The sequence below is a fragment of the Lissotriton helveticus genome, chromosome 10 (assembly GCF_964261635.1).
Source record: "Lissotriton helveticus chromosome 10, aLisHel1.1, whole genome shotgun sequence".
NCBI classification, from domain to species: domain Eukaryota; kingdom Metazoa; phylum Chordata; class Amphibia; order Caudata; family Salamandridae; genus Lissotriton; species Lissotriton helveticus.
Window position 1 is genome coordinate 936,450,106 of NC_136071.1, and position 19,076 is coordinate 936,469,181.

The 19,076-nt window shown below is 42.5% G+C and overlaps 1 protein-coding gene across 2 annotated transcripts in view; it reads right to left on the bottom strand.

Moving 5' to 3' along the window:
- Positions 1-19,076, bottom strand: part of LOC144785552 (peroxisomal carnitine O-octanoyltransferase-like) — a 414,661-nt gene that overhangs the window by 73,952 nt on the left and 321,633 nt on the right. For both annotated transcript variants that reach the window (XM_078664397.1, XM_078664398.1), the window contains 2 exons: positions 18,226-18,304; positions 18,038-18,131 (listed from right to left, as the gene is read on the bottom strand). In XM_078664397.1, coding sequence (XP_078520523.1) covers positions 18,038-18,131; positions 18,226-18,304 — 173 coding nt within the window. The remainder of the gene's footprint in view (positions 1-18,037; positions 18,132-18,225; positions 18,305-19,076) is intronic.

Below are 19,076 nucleotides of genomic sequence, written 5' to 3' on the forward strand. Positions count from 1 at the left end.
TTTGTAATTGGTAATTAATGTATTAATGTGTAATTATTTTTTTTAATTGTTAATTACTTTATTTAATTGGTAATTAAAAAATTTTTTATGGGAAATTATTTGTAAATAATGCATGATTAATGTGTTATAAAAAGTTATTTTTTGTATACAAATAATTATATTGTTTAATGGTGTTTAATTGGTAATCAATTATTAATGATATATTGTTTGTTTTTTACAGTATTTTATTGCTTAATATTTATTATTTGGTAACTATTATTTATTATTGATATTTATTGTAAATTTATTGTTAATGATTTATTATAATCTATTTTTTTGTAAATATTAAGTGGTAATTTCCCTACTGTTGCACTCTATGGAGTGGGAGTAGTAATTTTTACCCCTACGCTATCCAACGATTTCCCTACTGTTGCACTCTCTGGAGTGGGAATAGTAATTTTTACTCACCCGCTATCTAACGCTTTCCCTACTGTTGCACTCTCTAGAGTTGGAATAGTAATTTTTATCCCTACGCTATCCAATGCTTTCCCTACTGTTGCACTCTCTGGAGTGGGAATAGTAATTATTACCCACCCGCTATCCAACGCTTTCACTACAGTTGCACTCTCTGGAGTTGGAATAGTAATTTTTACCCCTACGCTATCCAGCGCTTTCCCTACTGTTTCACTCTCTGGAGTTGGAATAGTAATTTTTACTCCTACGCTATCCAACGCCTTCCCTCCTGTTGCACTCACTGGAGTTGGAATAGTAATTTTTACCCCTACGCTATCCAACGCTTTCCCTACTGTTTCACTCTCTGGAGTTGGAATAGTAATTTTTACCCCTACGCTATCCAACGCCTTCCCTCCTGTTGCACTCACTGGAGTTGGAATAGTAATTTTTACCCCTACGCTATCCAACGCTTTCCCTACTGTTGCACTCACTGGAGTTGGAATAGTAATTTTTACCCCTACGCTATCCAACGCTTTCCCTACTGTTGCACTCTCTGGAGTGGGAATAGTAATTTTTACCCACCCGCTATCCAACGCTTTCCCTACTGTTGCACTCTCTGGAGTTGGAATAGTAATTTTTACCCCTACGCTATCCAATGCTTTCCCTACTGTTGCACTCTCTGGAGTGGGAATAGTAATTATTACCCACCCGCTATCCAACGCTTTCACTACAGTTGCACTCTCTGGATTTGGAATTGTAATGTTTACCCCTACGCAATCCAATGCTTTCCCTACTGTTTCACTCTCTGGAGTTGGAATAGTAATTTTAACCCTACGCTATCCAGCGCTTTCCCTACTGTTTCACTCTCTGGATTTGGAATAGTAATTTTTACCCCTACGCTATCCAATGCATTCCCTACTGTTGCGCTCACTGGAGTTGGAATAGTAATTTTTACCACTACACTATCCAACGCTTTCCCTACTGTTGCACTCTCTGGAGTGGGAATAGTAATTTTTACTCCTACGCTATCCAGCGCTTTCCCTATTGTTTCACTCTCTGGAGTTGGAATAGTAATTTGGAATAGTAATTTTTACCCCTACGCTATCCAGCGCTTTCCCTACTGTTGCACTCACTCGAGTTGGAATAGTAATTTTTACCCCTACGTGATCTAGCGCTTTCCCTACTGTTTCACTCTCTGGAGTTGGAATAGTAATTTTTATCCCTACGCTATCCAGCGCTTTCCCTACTGTTTCACTCTCTAGAGTTGGAAAAGTAATTTTTACTTCTACGCTATCCAATGTTTTCTTTACTGTTTCACTCCCTGGAGTGGTTATAGTAATTTTTATTTCTATGCTATACAATATTTTCCCTAATTTTGCATTTTCTGGAGTGGGAATAGTAATTTTACGTTTTACACTATCCAATGTTTTTAATACTGTAGTTTTTTTTGGACTTTAAATAGTAGTTGTATTTATTATTCAGAATGAATTTAGATAATGTATTATGTTACTAATTTTAAAAATATTTAAAGTATATTTAATTTTTTTTAATTATTAAAAATAATTATTTACTTTTTTATGTAATTATTTTATGTGTGGAGATGTATTTGTAACTTATAGTATTTTTAAATAATGTATAAGTAATTAAAGTAATTATTAAAATGGAATATTAAGTAAATATATTATATATATTTTACATATGTGTTTAATTAATGTTATATTGTTATATATCTATTATTTATTCATTTTAAACATTGGTAAATATTTGTAACTATGTTTATTTTATTCATAAGTATTATTTTACACATTATATTTTAACAGATATAAAACGATATTTTTTATTACGATATTTTTAACATCGATATTTTTGTTTCGATATTTTTGTACTTACCATGTTGTAGATAGGATGTTGATATACTTGCCTTCGATATTCCAGCATCGATGTTTTGTATGTCGATATGTTGTCTGTCGATATTCTGTGATAGATTCATGGATAATATCCTTTGATAGGTGGCAGAATTGTCGGTATGGATAATATCCTTTGATAGGTGGCAGGCGCCATAGAGTGTTATCAACGGTATGTGTTTGGTTGTGGGTTCTTGTATGTAAAATACTGTTTTTTAAGTTTGTATTTCATCTGGAGGAGAACATGGGTTTAGCAAATGATAATTCATCATATGCCAAAATTCGGCAGTGGACACAGTGTTAAACATAGTTATACAGATTAGCTGATTGCGTTCTTGCCTATTAGTGTCCTCAAGCCAGTAGTCTCTGTTGTTGTTTCATGCTAATTTCTTTGCCCTTTGTATAACAGTTCACAATATTGACATGCTGCCAGTTTATGTGAAAGTGCTTCAGCTTCCGTGCCAAAGTTGTGTATTAGTACAGTTGTATCAAGCCGCCCTTAAACATTTTCTCATGGTCATATCTTATTCAAGTGTGAGTGTTCTAAAGAGTGAAAGATTGTTGATGTCCATAGGCTTATTGTACATAAAAGTGTGTAAATATCCATCTTTTGCCTGTATTCTGCGGTCCAGAGAGGGAATTTCTCTCTTGTTTATGGTAAGCATGAATTTGAGGTAACAGTTATGGCTAATGATCCAATCTATGAATTCAATTGCCTGGTCACGATTGCTCATCTATACTGCAAAAGCATTGTCAATATAAAATGCAGAAATCTTATACCAGCAGCGGCTCCAGGTATGGGATGGAGCAATGAGGGTGGGCCCCTCTAGAAAGTACACCATACCCTTTTTCTTAAACATCCAGATTTGGGCTGTGAGTTATAGCCTGTAAATGCACAGGTGATGAAGGAGTCTGCCCTGGATTACACGACTTTAGAAAACCGAGGAGACCTAGGCTAGGAACAAGTGTATCAATTCCACAAATTATCATTTAATAACTAAATCGTATCTTCTGGTCTTTTCTGTGTCACCGCATCATTACCGTTCCTGTTTTTGCAAATTGGCACTTGAAGGTGTGCAGAGAAAAGTAATATGTATAATTTTACCACTTTGGGACTAGGACATACGTGACAACATTTTGTGAACCACTGAGGTTTGGCAAATACCTCGTGGGTGTGTGTTGTCAGGTGTAACACTGAATATGATGTCCTATTTAATATATTTGGTTTTAGTTTATTGCACACATGGGAAACAAAACATCCTTCTGCACTTGGGCGAAAGCTCAATCCTCCCGTTATGACCAATAAATAGTAGACAATTGATGTTAATAACTTAGAAATAGAAATTTGGCAAGAGTGCAGCAGCAAAGAGAACTTTGGATAAATGTGTGTTTTCGCTGTACCCATATAGAGATTTAGGGCGTGAAGTGAAGACACAGGCTTTTTAGATGAAACCACAGTAGTCGATATGGGTAAACACTCTTTTAAAGGGTAAGGGTGATCAAAAGAGAGGGTGGACTGCTGGTAGGGTGACACCCTCCAGATCAGGGAAAGTCAAGGTTTAAGCATGGAATGGAGCGATACAAAACAAATACAAGGTTAATATACGCCGTTTCCAGCAGTCATCTGAACTTCTATGCAAATTAAAATCCAGAACATCTGGCCAAGTGTTGGCTAAGAGGATGTGATGAGAAGTGATACTGGGCCAACAAACACACTGAAAAGTGTAACTGATTCTGATATACAATGAATGCTGCTCAGGCTATTTCTAGCTGTGATAATATAGTCCAGTTTAGTATTGAATAATGTTATCTCAGCAAATTCTTACCCCCGTACAGTTATTATAAAAGTGAAGCATTGTATTGTGGGTGCAGAGCCTTTGGCACCTTATTAAGTGGCTTTATGCATTGGTCAAGGTGTTAAGTGGGGCATCGAATGCAACACGGGGGATGGGTCGTCAAATTTATTCTGTTTCATAAAGTGGTCATCTGCTGCTTTTGGCATTTTTGAGTGCTATGTCCTCTGTCTGTTGCAGTTCAGTGAGGTTACTATCTGAACAAGCATCGGCTAAGCCAATAGATCCTGCTGTAATCTGGGTCTCACAATTCACAACATCGAGCCTGATTTAGAACTTGGTGGACTTCCCGCCAGCCCACCATGGTGGTGCGTCTGAGTACTCCATCAAGCCGATGGCATCCCCCGCCGCATTTAGTTGTGCATGCGATACACATAAGACCACCAAGCCGGCGATCTTCTGTGCTGGCTTTATTGTCATGTGGATGGTGGGGTACCGCTGAGATAATTTTATGTTCCTAATGGGCTGGCAGAGTCCTGTTGGCGGAGTCTGAACCGGAGGCAACTACAGTGGTGGGGAGACAGGTAAGTCACTTTTTTTTATTTACGTAAAACATATATATGTAGTATATGTGTGTGTAGGATATGTGCAGTAATGTGAAAATGTTGATACTGCTATTCACACACCACGCAATGTATATCCGCACACACCGCCAACAACTATCTTCAATTCCAGCAAAATGGAGTGCCGGTCCATCATGGTCAGAGTGCAGCAGGACAGAGGGGATCTGGATAATGGCGAAGAGGTAGCACCTCGTACCCCCGGAAAAGGTGAGTTTTCACCCTTTTTCTTACCTTTCAGCTGACTCAAAGTCTGCCGAAATTCCTTTAGAAACAACCCAGATCACAGGAATCCTCACTGGTCTACCTCCACCACCTGCTGCAGTCCTTCTCGCCGTAGGGATGGGGATCAAAATCCTGGTGAGGTCAGCGGGACCACGACGGTCTTCTATCCCATTCCCAGGCAACCTCTAAATAGAGCTGGTGAACAACCAGGTCGGAAGACTGGAAGGCTGCCACAAAAAATCACTCTGTCACGGTCCCGCCAACATCGAAATCAGGCCTATAGTGTCCTTAATGTACTCTACCTAACAAAGATTAAAATAAATATAAAGATCATCAAATTTTAATAATTACAAAAACACAGGCTGTGCAAGAACAGCCTAAAAAACACAAGGGAGTGCGGTTATTACTCCGCAAAAAAGTAAAACTACATTCTCAAAATATTGCAGGCACTACAAAGCTTTTTATTTAAGTTTGTATAGCAAAATAACTTTCATTAAGTAGGAGTCTTCCCTAATACTATATAGTTAAGCGCTACAAAGGTGCTGTTGGTATTGTGAAAGCCACAGTTTGGTGGCAAACTGACGCTCAGCTAAATCGGCTCGATGGAGAAGTGAAGAGAATGTGCAACTTATCACTGCACAGCAAACAGCAGCAGACTGAGTGCAAGCTCTCTGAATGACAGAGGCAGGTCTTGTGCAGATTAGCCAAATTAGCTTGCTTCTCCCTACCCCTAACCACGATTATAAAAAGATCAAATTTTTGCAGCCCAAGAGCCAAAAATCCAAACATGATGCAAGATAACGTTGGAGGAAGCCTCCTAAGGTGCACGTGTGCTGAACTTACTACCACACTGCATGTTTCTATCCCCTCTTGTGGAGGTGAAAAGGGAATGCTAAGAGAAGGGCTGCAGGCAGTAGTTGGGGTCCGTGACAGATTTTTAATGTGCGGGGTCCCTAGTAGTTAGGTTTTAAAACTGCACTGAAGTTTTAAGTACCTTTAGCACATGTGACATATACTATAAAATGTAAACTTTGCAGTAGAAGATAAGTACACAGAGGAAATCAGTCAAATAAGTAAAAGAAAAGTAGCAGTTGATTAATTGATTGATTTTCCACTTATTTGAATTAAAAAATAGAGTAAAATTATTTTAGAAAAGGAAAAATTTACTGTTCCTGCTAATCTATGATAGGGACAAAATGCATCTGAGGCTCAAGAAAGGTAGAACAGGACGCTGGCTGTACTGTATCCATTGGGTGCATGCAAAGGGAGGACTGCCCTGCTACTATTCACCATGCAAGTACACTTCTTGGGAGCAGCCTAAACGGACAGAGATACAAGTCTCTAATGAAGCGTTCAAGTGCTTCAGAGGAGCAGTAAGCACTGTAAAAAAACTCATCAAAACAAATGGGTGGGACAGATGCAAATCTGCCATGGAACACCATGCTACCCGATTGTAAAGCGTTCAATGGTATGTCCTGTTTCACAATACTGTATAATAAACAAGCAGGGGCGGGGTCGCAGCTGCAACATCTTGTGATTCTGAGCAAGTCACTTATCTCTTATTGCCTAAAAAAACAAATCCATTATCCGCATGTTACATGATGTGCTATTTAAGGGTTATGTTACAGCCTTATAAATGAAGCATAGGAGAGGAACCAGTAGGCTCCATGCAGAGAGTAATCTGCATTCCTCTTTTCAATAAGCGCTCTCACTTTAAAGTCAGCCAAAAGCGAAGTAAACACAGAGCTCTCTGGAAGACAGCTTGACATTTGACTTCGGTCTTTGAATGCACAGCAAATGTGATGAGATAAGAACAAGATTTACAGGCCTGTTTACAGAAAGAGAGTTCTCAGAAGGATATTGGTAATTAAGGTTTTGACATCGGGAGAGATTAAGTGAACCTGGAGAGCCTAAACCAGCAAATGGAAAGCAAGAAAATGTGAGTTGCTAACCACAATGCCAATGGCAAGAAGCAGGCAGAATGCATTCCCTTGTCAACTTTCTGAAACACTCTAAGATGTCTTTAACATACCACACAGCTACGCTGTCTGGTAGTCTGCAACCTATAAATACCTAAAACAAGGAGTGAGAGGTCCTGTCCCTCCAAAAATGGGTTGAACAGTGTGTTCAGGTACAGAGCTGGTACCTTGGTCTTGGGCTAGACAGAAACCAGCAGAGACTGGTGTGGCCTCAGATCGCAGAATTAAATTCTTACCTGAACAGTGCTGTTGTGTGGTTCACTACGTTCCTAAATAAAATGTCTTGTAGCTCGACGGACCTTCCCCTGCACTCGCCACAACAAGTTGATCTGAATGGGTGCATCTGAGTTGCTGTGGAGCGTCCGAAGATGGAAGGTGAAGGTGAAGGTGTCAGTCCCTTTCCAGCATCCACAGTTTCTCCATTTAGTTACTTTATCAAAAGTACAAATGCATGTTTACAGGCATCCGTGACACTTCTGAGAGTATTTCTGTTGAGGCATCCACTTTTAATTTGATATGTTAATATTACTACTGTTATCACTCAAAACCTCTTTCTTGACCTATATTGCTTTTTATATGACCTACATAGGCTCTACCGAGCCTAAACCCACCAATGTCAATCAATACTATGCAAGCTTGCCCCTGGGAAACGGCCTGGGAGGGATAATTCCATCACAAACTGTACCTGTAGGCAACTATAAATACAGATCTTTTAACAACAACGTGGAACCTCTCAGAGGGCAGAATCTCTAGTGATGTGTATTTATAGTATGATTGTATTTTTATTTATGTATTTATTTAGTGTTTTCTATAGCTCGAACATGACCCTACATGTCAGAGCGCTTTACAGGAACATTTCAACAATCCGAAACACATATATTACAAGACATTACTGATTTACGATGTTTACACTTCAGGAAAGCATATAAACATATATAACAGTCAACAGTTAGATTACCAAAAAGCAGCTTCAACCATAAAACCACATGAAAAAGTATATACAAGCCCATATATGGTTAATGAAAGTCTTGCGTGAACTTTGAAACAAACATGACAGGTTAATAGACAGACGTTCAGCTATAAGGATTTATGGGAGAAATTTCCTCCTATAAAACGATTTTGCTTTCTATTTTAATGCTGCGATGGATGGAATTCTTCTAATGTTGGGGGGAGGGTGTTCCAAATTCTCGGTGCTGCCCAGGAGAACGCTCGGTCATAAGTTCTTTTCTTGCAGAAACGAGCCGGTTTCAGTAGTAGGTCCGCTTTGCTCCTGGAGGACCGGTTCCCTCCAAAAAGCATGAGTTTCTGAGCAAGGTAGACTGATGTTTTATTGTGTATTGCTTTATGAGTGACGCATGCCAGCTTGAATTGAAGGGCAGCCAGTTGAGAGCTTTCAAGTGAGTGGAGATATGGTCGCATTTTTTGGATCCCGTTATAAGTCTTGTGGCTGCATTAAGACATGCTTTCAATTGTGCTGTTGAGATCTTGGGGAGCCTCACCAAGGTAGTGCAACCATATTCGATCCTTGATATGACCAGTGCCTGAACTGCTGTTTTAAGGGCTGTTTTATTTAGGAATGGTTTTAGTTTTCGCAAGTAGCTTAAGTGGGACCTGGTGTTTTTTGCCATTGTGTTGATATGTGCTGACATGTTCAGGTTTTTGTCCAGAGTAATACTCAGTGATTTAGTTGAGTCAACAATCTTCAGAGTACACTTTAGAGCAGTGATAAGGTTGGACCATTCTGCTATCTTTAATTTGCTTTTCTGGGGTGTAATCAGTAGGAATTCGGTTTTCTGAGGATTTAGCTCCAGGTGGTTCTTGGTTAGCCATTGGAGGGTTCTCGTTAGAGGTTGGTTCATGGTCTTTATATCTTCAGTCGATGCGACCTTAATGTACAGCTGAGTGTCATCAGTGTACATGTGGATAGCAATGTTAGCTTTTTGTAATATTTACGTATAGATTAAAAAGCGCCGGAGATAGCGTTGACCCTTGCGGAACTCCGATAGTATTATTGGTTGGGCCTGAAAGGGTTTAGTTGACAATGAATTTTTGCGATCTATTCTCAAGAAAGGAGCTAAACCAATTAAGGACTGTACCCTCTATTCCCATTCTGTTTTTCGACCGATCTAGTATTTTGGTATGGTCCACCATGTCGAATGCTGATGACAGGTTCAACAGGATTAAGAGGCATGTTTCGTTGTGGTCAAGAGCCAGTAATGCGTCATCTACTATGTGCAGAATTGCAGTTTCTGTACTATGGTTTAGACGGAAACCAGATTAGCAATCATTTAACAGTTTGAAATCAGAGATGTGCAGACTCAGTTGTTGTTGGACACATTTTTCCAGAACTTTGGCTAACATGGGAATGTTAGTTACAGGTCTGAAATTGTTTGGATCTGAGGGGTTCTCTGTTGTTTTTTTTAAGGAGAGGAATGACTTGCCCTGTTTTTAGGCAGGCCAGTATTTGGCCTTGTGATAATAAGGCATTTATGACCTTAGTCCAAGACGGGATTAGCAGGTGGTTTATGGAAGACCAGCACTTTGCCAGTAGGGGATCGTTATAGTGATTGTGAGGTTGAACCCACCAATGTCAATCAATACTATGCAAGCTTGCCCCTGAGAAACGGCCCGGGAGAGATAATTCCATCACAAACTGTACCTGTAGGCAACTACAAATACAGATCTCTTAACAACAACATGGAACCTCTCAGACGGCAGAATCTCTAGTAATATGTATTTATAGTATGATTGTAGACGGAATGAGTGTGAATGCATAGTACGAATGAATGATAGGTTGCTGCTAGTTTAAGTATTTGTGATTATATGAAGTAGCTTTGAATTTGGATTTTTTTTTTTTTTAATATTTGTATTGGATTTTATGTTATAGCACAGCAAGAGTCTAATTTTTCATACTTAGGAAAGACACAAACACCCATCTGGGATGTACACATATAGCATAAAAGTTAGAACTATATACAAAATAAATTAAATAAGAAACAAAGCAGCAAGTAAAGGGAAAAAATAAAACCATTATAAATTCTCCTTTCACCTCAGGATGGGTTCCCAAAGAGATCTACCCTTTTTGCCCTTCCTCGTGTAGTTCCCCTTCTTGAGATTATACACTGAAAGCAGCCTAGCTAGCCACTGATGCTGGGTTGGAGGTACTTTATCTAACCACGCTTTTGCAATCCGCATTCGAAGAACCGTCATGGCCATAAATAAAAAATGAGATGAGGGACAGTGGTCCGGCTCGCCGCTTATCCCAAGTATAAACCAAGTCGGTGTAAGGGAAATCTTAATTCCCTAGGATCTATCCAAGAAGGTTTCGATAGCTCTATGCAGTGTGTGTAGCTGAGGGCAGGAGGCGAAAATATGGATTATATCTGCCTCTAAACTTTCGCACCATGGGCAGCTAATACTTACGGTACCCCCCACTAGGCTATCCTTGCAGGTGATTAATACAGAGAATATATCGTCTTATACTGCTGGGCCTGTAGCATAGAATAGTCTGTCCCAATTCCAGTGAATCTCGAAAGCAGTCCTGATCCATCCCCAATTTCTCTGCCCATTTACTGGCGTATTTTCCCAGGTCGTCACCCTTACTTGCAGAGAGCTCTGAATAAAACCTACGGATAGTACAATCCGCCCCGCCCTCTATGACATCCAAAATCCTATTTTTACTAAACCCGGCAGTTCCTCCCCGTTTATTGGCCAATACTCTCCGAACTTGTAAGTATTTAAAAAAGCTCCTACTGTCAATACCATAACCAGCCTGTAATTTCGAGAACTGAAGGACCCCATTGGTCCCCATCAAGTCACCTAGTTTCTGAATTCCCCGCCTTCCCCATTCAACCATGACCGAATGAGCGAATATTTCCCCTGGCAGGGATACATTCCTGAACATGTAGGTATATGCGTTGAACCTACCAAGCCCACATTTCTTACAAAATGATGCCCATATTTTATAGGCTGCCAGCAGCGTTTTAAACTTTGTTCTTTTAAATTAGCTGGGATCAGTGTAATTCTCTGCCTCCTCGCCAATGAGTATCGCATATATGTCAGTAGACCCAGATTTAACCTGTGGGTCCGCCGCCGCCCCACCTAACAGACCGTGCATATACTGGAGGGCTGCCGCCCAATAATACATTTTAAAATCCAGAACCGCCCAGCCACCCCTATCCCTAGGAAGAGTCATAAAGCGGAATGCCCTCCTAGTTTTACTGTGTGCCCATATAATTCTATAATTAAATGCTCCAACGCTGAAAACCATTTGGTCTAAAAAATAAGCGGAATTGCCCTGAATAAATAAAGGAACTTAGGTAAAATAATAATTTTTACCACGTTCGTGCACCCAACAATCGACTGCTGGAGGTTGTGCATCCTGCCAAGATCTCTTTTAACTTTAGTAATCACAGGCTCAATATTCCTATCCACAGTATTATCAAGATCTGCCGAGATCCCTGAATATACAGCAGAATCAATCACTCGTACGTCGTTACAGACTGCCCTACTGTTCGTGAATATCTGGGTTTTAGAACCATTAAGCGCGTAACCTGACGTCTGCCCGAATGCCTGGGCTTCTGATTCCACCTCTACTATAGCGCTAGCGGGCATTGGAGTCACGATAGCTACGTCATCTGCGTACGCCACAGTTTTAAAATCTCGACCTTGAACTTTCAGAGGCGGAATCCTATAATTCGATTCTAATTTACAAATCAGTGGATCAGTGTATAATGCGAAAAGAGGTGGCGAGCATGGGCACCCTTGACGGGTCCCCCGCTTAATCAGAAACGACGCGGTATAGCCTCTATTGATTCTAAGTCGGGCTCTGGGAGCTCTATAGAGAGCCTGGATTGCTCTGATGTACCCCTCCCCTATACCTCCCGGCCTCATAACCATCCAGAGATAGTCCCCTGAGACCTAAAATTCTCACAATTTTCTTTGAATTTGTGGGGAACTTTTGTTATTTAATTTGAAGAGTTAGATATTTCTGCCTTTTACCCCCACATATAATGAAAAGCACATCAATCAATCAATCAATCCATTTGTAAAGCGCACTACTTACCCGCAAGGGTTTCAAGGTGCTGAGGGTGGGGAGTGGGGGGGTACTGTTGCTACTGGTCAAACAGCCAGGGCTTGACTCATCTCCTGAAGGTTAGAAGGTCTTCGGTTTGTCGTAGGTTGAGGTGGAGGGTGTTCCAGGTCTTGACGGCGCGGTGGGAGAAGGATCTGCCTCCGGCTGTGGTTCTACCGATATGTGGGACGGTGGCCAGGGAGAGGTCTGCGGAGCGGAGATTGCTGTTGGGTACGTAGAAGGAGAGTCGACTATTGAGGAGTGCCTTGTGTGCGTGGATCAGGAGCTTGAAGGAGAGTCTTTTGTCGATGCGGAGCCAGTGCAGGTTCCTCAGGTGGGGGCTGATGTGGTCACGGCACGGGACGTCGAGGATCAGGCGCGCAGAGGCATTCTGGATTCTTTGCAGTCTGTTGATGAGCTTGGTCGGGGCTCTGGCATAGAGGGCGTTTCCGTAGTTGAGTCTGCTGCTGACTAGGGCCTGAGTGACTGTTTTCCTTGTGTCTGTCAGGATCCATCTGTAGATCTTGCGGAGCATACGGAGGGTGTTGAAGCAGGTGGAGGAGACAGCGTTGACTTGGTTGGTCATGGTGAGTTTCGAGTCGAGGATGACTCCCAGGTTGCGTGCATGGTTGGTAGGTGCGGGGGTGTCCCCAGCGATGCGGGCCACCAGGAGTCATTCCATGCTGAGGGGTTGGGCCCGAGGATGAGGATCTCCGGCTGGTATGTGGCCAGCAGTGTATATTTAGCAATGCAAATACGAAAAACATAAAATAGAAAACCCAGTTAGAGAGAGTTTTGTCTACAGCGTGACAATTCAACTATGTCAAGCTTGCTCATAGAATTTTGTATTCCTCCCCAGCTGGGAGCTTTGTAGAAGTACTCTTTAAAAATTACACAGAGAAGCAAAAAAGAGCTGTTGGAAAAATCTCCGAGGCTGCTGTCCAGACACAGAATATGTGTAAAATGATCATCTCACAGCAGGATTGTCTCTATTCTGGAACACCCACAACCGAGGCACAAATGAGGTGTGTGTCTTCTACGCCTGTTGTTATCATCCTCTCGGAAGCATTAAGGAAAAGAGAAAGATAGGCCTTGCTTAGACGTTTCTTCACCTTCCACAACAGTCTGCATCCAAATCCTCACCCCTTCCATTAATCAAATCGCAGCGCTCAGGAAATTTAATCTTCTTGGTAGACAAAAGGCCATATTAAACATCTTAGGAGTCATGTCTCCACTCCTTGACTAGAGTATCTCGGCCTGCACCCTCCAGCCACAGTAATGCAGGCAGTGGAAAACATTTTTAGAGTGGGGGTGCTTCAGACAATGGATCGACGACTAAGCCAACACCCTCGCTCCGATTAGGAACCCTCCAACAGGCGCACAGACACGAGAGCCACCTGGTTCAACACTGACCTCCACAACTCCAAGCACACCTGCCGAAAACTCGAGAAGCAGTGGCGCAATGACCAGACACCAGACAACCACGCATCCCTCATAAACGCCAAACGCAAGAACCACCAACTCATCCGATCTGCCAAAAGAACTGCCTTCAAGGAACGCATCAACAACAACACACAACAGCAATGGGCTCTTCAACATCGTGAAAGAACTCGCCACCCCCAGCTCCAACGATGTCCCATCATAACAAGAGCTCTGCAACTCCCTGGCCACCTTCTTCCACTGCAAGATTACAGACATACACAACAGTTTCGACACCCAGACACCGACAACAGACGCCAACACCCCTGACTCAACACCCACCAAACACACCGGCCTTCTATTCGCCTGGAACCACGTCAACGACAAAGACACCATCAAAATCATGAACACGATCCACTCCGACTCACCTACCGACCCATGCCCACACCACATCTTCGTGGTACAAAAGGGGGTGGTGATGGATGGAGCATCTGAACCAATCAAACACTCACACCCAGTCAACAGATCTGGGTTTAATTCATCACCGTTCTTTAGCCCACTCTGCCACCCCAGTTGAGACATGGCCATATGCAAATCAGTCTGACCCTGTGCCTCATGGGAACAGTCCAGCCCGAACTGCCAAGCCATGCCTTCCCTGGACCGGAAACAAGCTTCCGAGGACCGGTTTCTGGCATTTCAGCCGTCTTCAGCCCGGCTTGCTTGAATCCAGTGGCAAAGTTAGCAAGGGACTCACGTCTGAGCATACCCTGCCAACTTATGGTGAACAAAGTGGTACAAATGGGGGTGGTGATGGACAGAGCATCTGAACCAATCAAACACTCACACCCAGTCAACAGATCTGGGTTTAATACATCACCGTTCTTTAGCCCACTCTGCCACCCCAGTTCATCTTCAACAAGGCAAGCTCAGTCATCGCACCCCATCTACTCAAGATCATCAACAACTCCTTCGAGACAACCACCTTTCCGTAGGGCTGGAAACACACCGAGATTAACGCCCTACTCATGAAACCCAAGGTGGACCCAAAGGACCTCAAGAACTTCTGACCCATGCTACCGTTCCCGGCGAAAGTAATTGAAAAAACCACCAACAGACAACTGACCCACTTCCTGGAGGAAAATACCAGCCTGGACTACTCCCAATACAGCTTCCGCAGCAATCACAGCACTGAAACTGCCCTCATCGCCGCCACAGACGACATCAGGACCCTACTGGACAACGGCGAAACCGCAGCCCTGGTGGGTGTGATTGGAACCCTTAAAACCGGGTTGAAAACCCTGTCTACCTTTTCATCGAGTTCCCAAACAAATCATCACTAAAACACCCCACAGAATCTAAGTTGGAGGACCAGTTTTTTCTGTTGACGTCTTAGGTTTAGGGTTAGAGATTTATTAATAAGCTTTCACACATACTCATCCTGAGTTTATGGATAGATCATCTCATGTTTGAATGTTTTTATGTCCTCTGAACTGCTACAGAAGAGACTAGTGACTAGAGACTAGTGATTTTGATTTATAGGGCTGAAATTTGAGTCCTAATGAAAGCAGTGGACCCCATACATCTGAATCATACCAACGATCGGGGCTCTAGGGTAAATAAAATCCAGCAGCATCAACTTTGTGTTATTTTAACTACACCAGGTTCCCCCAAACTAAAGGGATGCCAGGATAGCCTCAGGGTATTTATTTACTTTTATTTATTTAAAAAGTTTATATAGCGCCTGAATTACCCCCGAAGGGGTATCTTTACGCTTGCGGACCTACTGGAGGGAGCTGGCACTAATAAATAGACAGGGCAGTTTTCATGGCCTTTCTAAACTAAAGTTGGTCTGGGCATTGCCCAGGTGAGATGGGGAGCTGATTACAGTACCGGGGGGCCAGGTACGAGAAAGACTGTCCTTGATTTCTTAATCCGGGCAACCTTAAGGAGGGATTTGTAACCGGAGCGGAGATCCCTGAAGGGAGTGTATTGGGATAATTTTTCCGCTAAGTAGACTGGACTATTCCCAAACACCGCCTTATGAGCAATACAGCAAAACTTGAACTTTATTAATTTTTGCACTGGAAGCCAGTGAAGCTGTTGGAGAAGTGGGGGGGAAGCCAATCTATAAGGTGCATTAGATACCAGATGAGCCGCTATTTTCTGGACTATCTGTAAGCTGTCCAGCGAGGACTTATTAGCCCACACCAGTAAGGCATTACAGTAATCCAGTCTACTCAGTACCAACGTCTGGATGACAGTTTTCCGTGTGGGGTCTGGGAGAAAAGGGAAAAATCGTCTCAGCAGACTTAGCACTTGAAGGCAGGAGGCAACCGTGTGGGTCACATGTTCCCTCATGGTCAAGGCCTGCTCAATGCGAACACCTAGATTTTTTAATGATGTCTTTGGGGAGGGGGAGACACCTAGCCTCCCCTGGCCACCATTCTGGTGTTCACAGCAATGAAGCCGCTCCAAAAAGCATAATCTCGGTCATTCCGGCACTTAATAGTAAAAAGTGGTTCCGCATCCACTGGGGTATTGCTAGCATGCCGGAAGAAGAGATGGCTTGGGCAGTAAGGGAGGATTTGTTAAATGAGAAGGTCAGCTGGGTGTCGTCCACATATGAAATAGGCGTGAACCCATGTCTCCTCAGAAGTTCAGCCAAGGGAGCAACATGGATATCCACTAGGGTGGGACGTAAACAAAAATATTGGGGCACTCCCATGATCAGCTCCTTAATCTTCCATCAAAAAGGTCCCAGGTTAACTGTCTGGGAACGATTTGGGAGGAAGCTTGTCAGCCACCGCAAGGCCTCTCCACTAATACCAGCTTCCTCCAGTCTCCTGAGCAAAATCTGATGGTTGACTGTGTCAAATGCGGAGACATTTAACAGCACCAGCAGAGTGGAGTGGCCTCTATCTAGTGCTAGCCTGATATTGTCCGTTACAGCCACCAGGGCTGTCTCTTTGCTATGTTTAGGCCTAAAGCCTGCTTGAGAGGAATCCAAGCTGCCTTAAGATTCAACATGGTCTGACAAGTGTTTATTAATATGCTTTTCCAGGATCTTGCTCAGGAGAACTAGGAGGGAGACGTGTCGTAAGTTGGAAAGATCTTCCATAGAGGCCTTGGTGTTTTTGCGGAGTGGGATGACCTGTTCTGCCTTCCATTCAGGTGTAAGATGCCCCTCCTTCAATGTTTCTTCCAAATCACAGGCTTTAGGGTTCATGAAAGATTTAAGGATCTGGAATAGAACTTTAAGGGCATTCCCTGCCTGGTCTAACTGTTGGGCGATAATGTATTTCCGAGTCATTTTTATGTTTTTATGGTATTGAGCAAGAGCTGTTCTATATTTCTTTTTATCGATACAGTGATGGGACCATCGCCATCTCCTCTCCAAGTTCTTACAATGGCCTTTTTCCTTTCGAAGCTCAGATGTGAACCAAGTTGCTTGAACTTGCCTGGGCTTACAGGACAGTGTTTTTAGAGCGACAAGTTGATCAATGGCCAATCTAGCCAAGGCGTTAAAGCGGGCTAGTCCCTCCTCAACATTCTTAGGTTCCCTATCCCCTGCCAGTGGAAAAGCAGCTGAGAAAGCATCCGGGGTGATTTTGTGCCATTGCCTAAAAGTGCGTTTAGAATCTGGGCCAGTTTTTGCCTGCCCTCTAGGTCCCTGGACTCGAAAGTCAATATGTCCATGGTCTAACCAACTAGGTGGCCATGGGGTTTCACATGTAATGTGAGGCGAATTAGTGAAAATTATGTCCAGTGTATGTCTAGCTACATGAGTTGGACGTCGATGATTTTCGTTAAATTTAGCACAGCAAGGTCAGCCAAGAGAGACGCGGCCTCAACTTTCTCCAAGCACTCACTATGCACATTAAAATCTCCAAGTAGTAGAAAATTCTTGGTAGAAATAACATGAGGTGCTCTCAGTTCTTCCAGCTGAAGCGAGAAGTAAGCAAAGGGGCCCAGGGGTCGGTAGACTAGAGATCCGTTCAGGCTATATTGTGGGGTTAGATTTATCCAAAAGACTACAATTTCAATCTTATTGTTACAGCGTTGCTCCAAAATGGTGACTGTAATCCTATCATTGTAAACTATGGCAATCCCGCTGCCCCCTTTAGGCAGTCTATCTAGCCTTTGAATCCTGAAGCCTTTGAATCCTATAGCCTCCTGGGAGTGCTATCGTAATTGCATGAGTGGAGCCGGTACCTTTGAATCCCCTACACCAAGCTTAACCAAAGTACTCCCTTCACTGAGATTGAGCCAAATATGGTATTTAGTTTACCAGAATCAGACCCTATGATATAGTATGCCTCTAATAGAGTGGGTTCAGGTCCTTTTAACACAATAGGTGGGTATCTGATAGTTGTAGTCTTGAACATCTCACACAATTACTTTAGTACGTAGGTTTGGGGCACCTTAGTTTTATATAATTGAGTCGGAGGCTCTGTCCACAGAACATTATCTCTCTCCTCATCTCACATTTGGTGAAGTGTTGTAAAGATTTACACCATTCTTAACATTTCCTCCTATTTGCTCAAGAGACATATTACAAAATATGTTTGTGCAATAAAACAACAACAGTCACCTTTTTGAGAATGCGGGGTCACTGAACAGCTCTGGCGTAGGTAGTCCTTCTTCTTTTGCAATAAGTTGCAGTCCGAAAAGATGACGATCGAAACCTGTAAAAAATAGCCATACATAGTTGGTACACAATCAAATGGCAGTACAAGGGAGAAAAAATAAGTTGAATCACGTCCATGAAAAGTGGCCTACCTTTCCCATTTTGACAGTCCTTCATTAATTTGTTGTTTTTTACAAATGCTCTTAACAACAGTTGCTGACGTTCCTTTAGCTGCAGAGAAAAGATAGGATAAACATCATTAAAACGCAATCTTTTATCAAGGTCTAAAATCACTGATACCTGTAGAGACGTGTGCTGGTCTGGAACAATGCTTCTTCAATCATTGTTACCCATGAGTTGTTCTGGTCCTGCACCCTAGGCAAGCAACACACAACTTCATGGATCTGCTGACATGCCATTTAGCTTTCTCTGCAACTCAGCCTGCCACCTTCCCTCTCATCAGCAGGTCTCCCGGGAAGAACAAGGACTTTTATGTTCCTTGTCACCTCACCCATCCAATAACCCAATACCATCTTCTAGGATGACTTCAACATACCAGACAACACAAGTTAATCCCCCCCAAAAAATATTAGACTCCCTCTTCAACCTCATCATCACACTCAAAGTGGTACAACAACCAACACACTGCAAAGGCCATATCCTGAACCTTGTCTTCTCAACATCACCAACAATCTAATGCAAGCCACCCAGATCCATTGACTGGACCAATCTCTTTGCTATTTTGATATCCCTCTCTCTGCTCAGCATCCTTCCAACAAAACAAGATCAACACAAAAGAGAAGACAGAATCTTCAGATTCTTTAAAGAATCCACCATAGAGACCCTGATGGTCATCTCAAACACGATTGAATCCATATCAGACAGCAACATCCTTCTTAACAACTTCAATACTTTAAAGAACAATGTATGTGAACATCCATGTCTTACTTTCAACAAACAAGTGTAAGCCAAACCTTCAGTACCCCAGCACTCAAAAGGCCTT